Below are 11,142 nucleotides of genomic sequence, written 5' to 3' on the forward strand. Positions count from 1 at the left end.
AAGAATCTAACAGGCTACCGGGCAAAGCTAACTGCGGGCTAGCGCTACATAAACAGTATTTACAGCCAAGCCTGAGTGAAAAAAAATATCTCCATTGTGTAATTGGATGTACAATATCCCTCTCTCCCTTTGTCTTTTCTCTCAGCGTAGTATTTACTCTCACGGACAATGCTACAACTCCTGCAGTGGCACTTATGGCCTCTAGGGGCATGAGTTGTTAAGTACTGCTTTAAACAAACAGACCATGCTAACCAGGAAACTAACTTTAAGCTTCATGCTACATATGCTAACGTTAGCAATGAGTGCAGTTTTTCGCTTCAACTGAACAATTTGCAATGACAAAACGTCCATATGGACCCCGATTAACCGATTTTGGCTTGACTTTATTGGTCCGTGATAAATAAGTTTATAGTCTAAAAAGTGTTTTTCTTCCCCCTCAGCTTGGCCATTCCTACTTGTATGACACGTTGCCATCTGTATCTATTGCCAAAATTGATTGTGTGCTTTTACCTTTGGGAAATTTGTACGATGCCTTGAAAGCCCTTTGATCAAGCTTCTATAATTGTTTTATATTAATTATCTTATAAATAAACAACTGTCAATTGTAGTCAAGACCTGCTTTTCACTGATACCCAAAGCGCTATCACGAGGGACTGTTGTATATCATTATTCACTCTATACTCGGTGGTGGTAAGCTATAGGTAACCACAAATGTCCTTGGGTTCGACTGACAGAAGCTCGACCAACCTGCGCCAAGGGACATCCGACCACCACCAACCATTTACTCACACACCACACTCACCCAAGTCCCTGGTTTCCCCACACGGCCTCCCGTTGTGATACTAACTCAGACAAGAGTAGGCGCTGTGCACTAACCTTTCAGTTATAGGATCTGAATGATGGTCCCTGGTCGCTGCGGTCATCCACTGCTCTTCACAGCTCGCCCCAGTGGCATTGAAGGGCGGGTAAATGCTGAGGACAAATTCCCCTTAACATCAAGGACAGTAGGGTTACCTTTATTGAACATACTGAATCTTGCTGTACTGCGGTTACCCAGCAAGGTTAGAGTATGTCCTAACCAGACACACTCAAATAATCAAGAACTACACATTTCTCAAGTAATCCTTTTCAGTAAGTGCTGTATTTTGTTCATCAGACTTGGCCACCCATTTTGGCCAAGGCAGGCTGTTCCCTCTCCCCGTCCTCCCTCCCTACTGAGTTTGATGGAGGACTCTGCTGCTTCACTGTGACCCTGGAGCTGTGTGCGGTTTTAAATCTCATTTTTGTGTCCTGAACAGAAGAGCCTCCACTGCGGAGAGCATTAATAACCTCGCAACATGGTGGACAGTCCTCGTGTGGAGATGCACAGGCACGTTGCACCGGCTCCAAGTGTCCCAATGGCTCTTGAACCGCGGCGTGAGTGTGCTCGGAATAATCACGTGGGGATTTCAGAGCGACGGTTGGAGGTTTTTGAAGGGGACCGTATGTGGTAGTTGTAAATAGTTAGCGCGTTAGCTCGGGCGGCTGAGTGGCAGGCTGGAGTGGTGGACTGAAAAGACATATCATAAATAAAACGCTTAAAATTTTATAAATGTATGAATTATTTGTTGGTCAACCCACATCAATCATTGGTCTGGATACAGGGCGAAGTACCAGCACTCGACTAAAAGGGGCAGTGTGTCAATGGTGGATAGAAAACACGTACGTTGTCCTTATTTTATTGGTGCAATACATCTAGGCCTAAATATGAGTTGATCTGATCTCAAATGCATTAAAACATAATCAAATAAACGTCCTTTAGCATTTATTTCTAATACAAATGAACTGGAGTGTTTTCTTTGCACAGATACTATTGTTTATTATCGGATCGTCTGCTCGGATAAAGTACTGGAGACCCCTTGGAAACTCTTGCAAACTTACTTCAACTTTACTCAGTTTACCGTAAACATTTTGAAGACTAATTAAGACGAACTGTTACACTCTCTACTGTAAACACTGCCTGTGAGAAAAAAAGTCACTACCCGGATTGAACTGGCTGTTCTGATCTGCGGATGCTGCAGTTGGTCAGGTAGGTTCAGCACCATGACCAGGTTATTCCATCAATGGATTTCTTTGTCCCTGATGAAACAGGGACAAGGAAGACGACAATGCCGAGATTCATCGCTCTCACATTGTGAAATATCGGTTCAGGGAGGATGAGCCGCAAAGTGTTCTTTGAGAATCTTTGGGATGTGCTGGCGAAGTCTTTGTGCAGTGGTCACACCAGGGGTCTCCAACATTTTTTACCCGGCGAGCTATTTTGCACAACACTCTCCCATCATCATTACAGGATCTTGCTGAAAAATGAATGCAACACTGGATCTTTTTGACATCGGAGAAGCTTATTGAAACATTGCCACAGTGAATGCTGCTGGAATCAAAGCTAAAAATGGTCCAAACGATGGGCGAAGATAGTGCTTCTCTGGTGGAGAGCTGACATTGGTGCAATGCCACCCTCTAGCGGCCAGGGGCAACTCCAAAAGAGAAACTAATTAAGTATTTAGATCTCACATAAACAGCTTACAAACCTGGCTCCAAATACTTGTATTGTTTCTATATACAGTTTATTCCCGTGACAACGCTGAGAAGAGTATAACACTTTTCTATTCATGAATTTAATGTTTAAAGTCTTAGCTTTGGGCTTTGATCGACATGACCCTCAGCAATATTATTTCTGCACAGTTTCTCGCTTTTTTATTTTTTTAGAACATGCTCTGTAGGCGGTGATTAATTCTCTCTTGAATGAAGGGAGTAATTAATGTAAATGTGGAGGAGTGAGCAATGACAGTCTATAAATATAAAATAAGTCTTTGGGGCTCAATGAATATTAGAGCATGGGCCCCCCTTTGATTTTTGTGGCGACTTTTTAGTTTTTCGGCTCCGCAGTGTTCGAGGTTAAAAAGAATTCAAATTGCACGTACATTATCGTCTAAGCATGTCTGAAACGCGCATGATTCTGTCTCCCGTGTGCATTTACCGCTGCCATGTAAAGCCATACCGAGAGCCCATACTTCACTGTAGAATAAGAAAGTGGCCTCAACTCCCAGAAGATTGATGGCGCTGCAGAGTGGCAGACTAATATTTGTTTTGCGCATTATTCGCCGTGCTACAGTAAACGCAGAGGAGACTATAGCTCCCTTTAGCTGTTTGCATATTATGAGTCATGAAACAGTGGCAGGTAATTCCAACGCTCCGAAGGTCCATACATTTTTCATATCATCCATTTTTCCCGCAGCGGCCCGGCGTCTAAACAAAACAAATGAGTCTCCTTCTGAAGTGACTGTATGTGGAAAATCAAAGCGGCTGCAGCCTGTTTCTGGTCCCGCAGAAGAAAAGAAAAAAACTGCACAGAGTTAACGAACAGAGCTTTAATTGGCCAGTGAGGCCTCGTTCTCCACACCTTACAGGCTCGGGCTGCAGTTAATGGTGTTACAGTGGAATAAGATAAGCACGAAACATGAAGAAGAATTTGATCGAAACTCTGGTGTCTTCTTCTTCTCTCCTCTTTTGTTCTTAATTGTATCTGAAATCGATTGACAGCAGCATGACAGGCTCATAAAATCCATATAAACAGGTCTTTCAGGGAACACATTTGCTTTAACAGTCAGTTTTGACAGCAGACTGCAGGGATGAGGGGTCGCGAGTTCGATTTCCACCAGAGCACACACTTAACTGTTTTCCTCTTGGGTCGGCCACTTTGCTCACTGCAGTCAAAATAATGTAACTTGGGCGTATGGTACGAAAAATCAATGTTTTTACTGCTGTGGCCCTTGTGGGGGAGAAAAAAGGAAGCCAGTGCTAAAAAACTGCTTTATTTGTATCTTCTTTATTCAATAAAACTGCACTTTTCCAAACATTGTTACCCATAAGTTGGGCATTGTGCCCACACAGGATTATGAAAGTGAAGAGGAAGCTTTACAATTTCAAAGCAAAAAAACAGCTTAAGAGGTCAACACAAGTGGCCGTCGCATTAATGTTTAATGTCTGTGAACTACTGGTTTTTGTTTGAAATACCAAACCGAGGTATTCTGACCAAAATGTTAAGGAAGAAGGAAGTAATTCAGTATTAATTGTTGTAAAACAAGAATGTTTGTGTTTGGATATCTATAGATTAATGGTTAACATTTACAATATGAAAGTCCAAGATATAGAAGTAACATTACAAGGGTCAACCCACAACATAAAAGAATACTATATGTGTGTGTGTGTGTGTGTGTGTGTGTGTGTGTGAGTGTGTGTGTGTGTGTGTGTGTGTGTGTGTGTGTGTGTGTGTGTGTGTGTGTGTGTGTGTGTGTGTGTGTGTGTGTGTGTGTGTGTGTGTGTGTGTGTGTGTGTGTGTGTGTGTGCGTGCGTGCGCATGGGCCATGACGTATTTGCTACCGGGCCGCAGAGATATGGAAAAGAAAAAAAAGAAAAGAAAAAACAAAGCATTTTCTCCTATTTCTCTTTGGCCTGTCCACATGCTAATTAGCTTGTATATATGAAACTCCTGATAGAAAGTCCCCCTACAAATCCTTTGGACTCTAGTTTATCTGGTTTTATTACAGACAGAATCAGCCTCGTGACCCACAGTCTGGGGCACCTGGGAGGCACTGCAGAGGTTTTCCCCAAAACAAGAACATTGAAAAACATAAAGAAATAATAGTTTGTGGGAAAATTCTTTTAATCAGTATTTTGTCTTTTTTTGTCATTATTTATTTGTCATTTTTAGATGTAAAACATTACAAATTGATTGATTGTGGGGGGTCTCCATGGGATATTTGGATCAATAAAGGGCCCAACGCTCTGGGTGCTGTGTAGCATACTGTAGGAGCAAGAACAACAAGTGGGAGCTGCAATCACTAATATGTTTACATTATACAACTGTTTTAAGTTTAGTTTGTTTAGTTTATTTGAGCAGACCAACCCCCTCTTATCATCAAAACATGACCTTGCAGTTATGTGAGCGCATGACATCACGGTTTATCCAGGAAGGAGGAAGTAATATTCAAGCCCAATTTACAAACACCACTTTCCACATTGCTACACAGGATTACTGAATAACTGAAATGTGGCTAATCAGAAACCGGCTACAACCTCTATAAGCAGGAGGTATAAAAGCATCTGCTCGCTTGAAAAGAGCTATAAAAGCATCTCACACAGACTTTTGCATACAGTAGGTATGAGGCAGGAGCTAGAGTTGTTCAGCTGTCATTCATTTGAAAATCGACTGTATTCTATCCGACCGAGCATCAACAATGAAGGAGAATGTGGTGTACAAAATCAAAATCTGTACGGGACACTCCCTTTTCGAGCACACTTGGGGGAAAGTCTACATCAAACTGGTTGGTCTGGATGGAGAGAGCAAACGCACCCGGCTTCATGGAGCCGCTTCTTTCTTTGCTGGAAAGGTAAACTCTAATCCCGTTTTGATTTTACTCAATTGCTTTAATCATTTTGATTTAGTTCCTCACATTTTACTTTGGGACTTTGTAGGAGTTCAACTACACTTTGAAATTGCCCAGATCGATTGGCAAACTAGCGCTTATTGAGCTGGAGAAAATGAAGCGCCCTTTGCTCCCCCGACTTCCCTGGTTTGTGGAGAAAGTTGAGGTGGCTTCCTCGGAAAATGACACTTTCAAATTCCCCATCTATCACTGGATTATGGATGAAGAGATTCACCGCTTCAGAGAGGGCACCGGTTGGTGGTGATTATATTGTTACATTCTTTATAAACATAGTCTTTAAATGTTTTACTTTTTTTCGTCTTCATTTAAGCTCTGACAGTTGTGCAGGACCATCATCTTCTTGGCAAGTACACGAGACAGATGGAGCTGCAAGAAAGGAGAAAACAGTATTGGTAAGACAGCTGTGCACAATTTGTCTTTCACTTTCCAACAGTAATAATGCATAGAATTTGAAAATACCGTACATTCTGGACTATTGAGCGCCCCTGAATATAAGCCGCAGATTATTATTCTTTTTTCACATCTCTGGACCCACCATAATATTTCAGCAGTGAGAGGATTAAACTCTTAAGCCCTGCCTTGATCAAGTACATTTTCTCCAGTTCGGCTTCAACCAAATCTTAGAGCTTCTCGACACTCGATCGGCCAGTCTAACGCCTCAGTTGAAAGCAAAGATCTTCAAAACTGTCACTTTTTCCATCGTATTTATTTGTGCCATTTTGTCACGTTTTTGTTGCTTTTTCTTCCCTTCTTTGTTGCCTGTTTTGATTAATTTTTGTTGCTCTTTTGGCGCTTTTTGCTGCGTTGTTATCCTTATTTACGTTTCGTTTCTTTTAGAAGATTTTAGAATTGGCTAGTCAAAAATTACGGTAGGCCTATTATAGCCTTCACACACACACACTCATACACAATCTTGTACTGCTATCTCAGTGAGGACACTCATAGACATAATGTATTACCCAGACCCTAACCCCGAACCCTAAGCCCCTAACCCTACCCTTAATCCTAACCCTAGCCCTAATCTAAACCCATTTTGACCCTTGAAACAGTCCTTCAAATAAGTGAGGACCACCCAAAATGTCCCCACTTTACAAAAATGTCCTCAAACTGGTCCTCACAGTGTTGTAATTACAAGAACACACACATACATGTTCTCCTATCTTTTCTTTCAGCTGGGATGTCTATGTGCCGGGCCTGCCTCACTGCATGAAGGCTGATAATCTCCATGCCCTGCCCTGGGAAGTTCACTTCTCTGTCACAAAAGAAATGCAGTTTTATCTAACTGCAGCTGAAGGGTACTTCAGGACTTTTCTTTGAACTATTAAGAGTATTTTTCTTTATTTTGAACATAATACTCTAGGGGGTACACAGTATAGATTAATGCCTCAAAGGTTACGTGGGACAAAAAGATTGAGTGCTTTTTTAGCAGGTGCATCTGTACATGCAGATTTTAAGGCCATATATTGTTGTGCCCGGTCACAATCCTCTCCCTCTGAGAGACCTTTCTAGAAGATCGCTCCAGTGTGTACCTCATCTAACACAGTTAAAGCTGGAGTACCTGAATTTATGTTGTTGTAAATTAAATTTGTTTTTAACCACCACAGAGTATGTTGTAAACACCGCAAAAACACAGACCTTAATGCATTGTCTTCACCTAACATTTTCTTGAGCGACAAAAGATAGAGGTCAAATCTAAGTTAGTGACATTTATATTTGAGGTCCCCTCCTGGAACCGCCACCTTAACGTGGTGCCCCTGATAGTGTCTCCCAGGGCAAACAGGTCCTAGGTGACGGGTCAGACAAAGAGCAGTTCTGAAGCCCATTAAGAAAGACCAACAGACCCGGTTAGAATCGTGAGGCCGTCCTTCCGTGGACCCACCACGGGGGGGCTGGTGCAATGTGATTTGGGCAGCTCCAACTGCTGCTCCCAAGACCTGGCAACTGACAAGTGGGAGAAAATGGATGGATGGATGGATGGATGGATGGATGGATGGATGGATGGATGGATGGATATACTTCTTCACTTTGCCACTGCTCAAAGCTGAGCATGGGCTTGAAACGTGATATAAACAATTTGCTTGAACAATTTGGACATGCAGGAGGGATTGTGAAAGCTAGAAATGAGTTTGGGCCAAATAATAGAATGTCACAGTTTGTGCAGGAAAAATCAGGCACCCCAGCTTTAACACAGGTAGGCGAGGTGGGATTTTCTCGCAAACAACAGCCTGCCAGTGTCAACTGGAAGGCAGAGCTTTTGATCTCACTGGGACTATGCTATACTATACGTCACGCGGGCTATAAGTATATTTGCCCTTTGAGTTGGTGAGTAAAAAAGTCTGCCAGTGGGAACAAGTATTTTCACACTTGAATAAAACATCTTGTTGAAATGAGAAAAAAAAAAAAGTCATATTAAGGTCAAATATTCTTAATTTCAATAATATTGAATGATCAAGATATCCTTTTGTTGCAGTATAGTTATAGTTAATTATATACATTTTGTTTTATTTGTAGAGTCGTGGAAATGAAGTTGAAACATCTGGCTGATAAAAAGAAAAACTGGACTGATTTCAAGGCCATTTACAAAATCTTTCACCCTCATCAAACTACTGTGTCAGGTACTACCGACTAATACGAATTTTGGCCCTCTGATGAGGCCTCTCTGGGATAATAATTCCAAAACATGTTGCTTTTTCAGAGTATGTGCAGAAACACTGGAGGGAGGATGCTTTCTTTGGTTACCAGTTCCTGAATGGAGTAAACCCCATGATGATACAGCGCTGCAGCCACTTGCCCAGTAACTTCCCAGTCACTGAAAACATGCTGTATCTGCACGGAGCAAGGAGCCTGGCGGAGGAGATGCAGGTGGACAAAAGAAAACTGACCAGAATTACCATTTTAAAAGCCTGCCAATGATTATTACATGACATCCAATTCTCTTAAAACAGAAGGGCAGCATTTTCTTGTGTGACTACAAGACTTTGGATGGAGTGAAGGCAAATGTCATTCATGCTAAACAGCAGTATCTGGTGGCTCCTCTGGTCCTTTTGCATCAAACACCCGACGGAGAGCTCAAGCCAATTGCCATTCAGGTCAGATATGTTGTAGTATCTGGCTATAGAGTTAATGCTTAAAACAGTACTTTTCCTACAGCTCAAGCAGACTCCAGCTATAGACAACCCCATCTTCCTGCCCTCGGACTCGGAGTATGACTGGTTGCTGGCCAAGACCTTTGTGAGAAGTGCATATTTTAATGAACATGAGTTGAACATCCACCTGCTGCGCACTCACCTGCTGGCTGAGGTCTTCACTGTGGCGCTACTGCGGAACGTGCCCATGGTCCATCCTCTTTATAAGGTACAGAAACATGCAGAGAAATATACATGATCTTTTGTGCTGTTAGAAATAGTCTTTGAGGCTTCTTTTGATGTGGACGAGCAGCAGCTTTTCTCCAAACCTCCTCTGACTGACCACACTAAGCTGGATGGTTCTCATTCTTGTCGGTTCCTCCCAATGTCTGCATTCACTTTCTGGAAGTAAACACTCCCTGTACACCCCTAGCCTACTTCACCTTTTTGACAGTTTGACTGTATTATTAGCTGTCCAACTTTCAAACCACGTATCAGAGCTATGGCTCTTCATATTTCACAGTTCTGTTTATTTACATTTCTAAAATTATTTTACAAAAAGAAGTTTGATTTTTCTTGTTTGTTTGTTTTCCTTTTAGCTTCTCATTCCTCACACTCGATATACTTTACAAATCAACTTACTGGCCAGAGAGAAACTTATTTCTAAAGATGGGGCTTTCATACTGGTAAGTAACACATTATTATAATATTGTTTAGTTACACAACATTAAAACACATTTGACAAATTACTTTCAGTATCATTATTCATTTGTTAGCTCTTCAACTATCTGGGTGTAGCTCAGGCTTCTCTCTGATTTTCGATCAAGTAAATCAGTAAATGTGCCTCTTAGTTCATGTCCTCAGGTGGAGATGGGATGACGAACATCCTGAGGAGGTCCCTGTCCTGCCTGACGTACACCTCGCTCTGTCTCCCAGAGGACATCACCGAGAGAGGAGTGCAGTCAGTGCCCAACTACTACTACAGGGACGACGGACTCAGGCTCTGGGAAATTATTCACAGGTTTGCATATTCATATTCATGTTTCTTTATGTTGAATATGTTGCCTGATCAAAACTCCATTTATCCATCTGCTCAGATTTCTTTCTTGGCAGGCCATGGTTTAGACTCTGATGGTGATGTTTGTTTCTTTGCTTTTCAAAGGTTTGTGGATGGAGTCCTAAGCTTTTACTACAAGAATGACACAGAGGTAGAAAAAGACAGTGATCTGCAGAACTGGATAAAGGACATATATGAAGAAGGGTTTCTTTCCAACCAGCGCGCAGGTTTGATGATGAAGTATTAAAATAAATGCATAAAATCCAATCTTTGAACAGTTCTTAATGTTTGTCTCAGGAATTCCTCAGCATTTCCACTCTCTAAGTGAGTTGGTAAAGTTTACCACCATGGTCATTTTCACCTGCTCTGCTCAGCACGCTGCAGTCAACAGTGGACAGGTGGGTCCACTGAGAATGAAAACTGTGCGTATGGAAATGCAGTTTCTGAATTTATATCGTTCCTGCTACCCTGCAGAGCTTCTTCAGTTCAAAACAAATTTCACAGAGAAACTTTTACCATGAAGACACTTGATTAACTATGCAACTTAAATGTTCTTCAACCTGGAGAGTTAGCAGCCAAGAGGGTATTTCATCTCAATCAAATGACTTGATTTTCCATGTATGCTTTACTTTGTTTGCCTAAATGTGTCTACTATGTGGGCCACCAAACAATGAAATTGGACAGTTTCTTTTCATAACCATACATTAGTTTACATTTTGGTGAAGAGTAAAATGAGCAAATGGTTTTAGCTCATCTTCACCAAGCTCAGAGGAATCTTAAATCACCAGTTTGATGTTTTATTGTTGATGTCCTGCAGTTTGACTATGGAGGCTGGATGCCCAATGCGCCGTCCACCTTACAACTCCCCCCGCCAACCAAGAAGGGCACCGCAACTGAACACACGCTGCTGAACACGCTGCCCGATGTCAGCACCACTGTGCATGGGATGGCCATTTTGTATTTACTCAGCAAGCAGTCAACAGACTTTGTATGTCATACGTTCATTGTTCTCATTGTTCTCATTGTTCTCCTTGACTCATTTGACTTTTGCCAAAGAGAGCATGATTGTAACATTTATCTTTGGTCTTAGGTCGCCCTGGGTCAGTACCCCAATGAGCGTTTCTGTGAAGAAGATCCGTGTCGTCTGATCAAGGACTTCCAGAGAGAGCTGGAGGATATGCATGTCCATGTTCAGCAAAGAAACAAAACCCTCGAACTGCCATATTTATATTTGGACCCAAAGATGATGGAGAACAGTGTGTCTCTCTGAGGCTGACCCGGCTGACACACTGGGTCCAAACAACTCAAGCAGATTTGAGTTCCTTTCTTTCAATACAGGCCACTGAACAAATCAAGGGTTTTCCTGACTGTGGTATTGTCTAACTCTCTGTCCAAATGATTTTGTTCCTCATTGAACTTGAAATAAACGCCTCACAAGAATGTGTTTTGCAGTTTTCTCTTTTTCCTTCCCAAA

At 42.0% G+C, this 11,142-nt stretch overlaps 1 protein-coding gene across 1 annotated transcript; it reads left to right on the forward strand.

Annotated features, from left to right (window-relative positions):
- Positions 1 to 1,337: 1,337 nt before the first annotated feature.
- LOC306977803 (arachidonate 12-lipoxygenase, 12R-type-like) lies at positions 1,338 to 10,938 on the forward strand (the record flags this gene model as incomplete). Its single annotated transcript, XM_079576245.1, has 10 exons — positions 1,338 to 1,482; positions 8,182 to 8,348; positions 8,432 to 8,575; positions 8,637 to 8,840; positions 9,211 to 9,297; positions 9,463 to 9,632; positions 9,774 to 9,895; positions 9,966 to 10,066; positions 10,486 to 10,656; positions 10,759 to 10,938. The coding sequence occupies 10 exons, from the start codon at positions 1,338 to 1,340 to the stop codon at positions 10,936 to 10,938; spliced, it is 1,491 nt and encodes a 496-aa protein (XP_079432371.1).
- Positions 10,939 to 11,142: the final 204 nt, after the last annotated feature.

Source organism: Gobius niger (assembly GCF_951799975.1).
Source record: "Gobius niger genome assembly, chromosome: 18".
NCBI classification, from domain to species: Eukaryota; Metazoa; Chordata; class Actinopteri; order Gobiiformes; family Gobiidae; genus Gobius; species Gobius niger.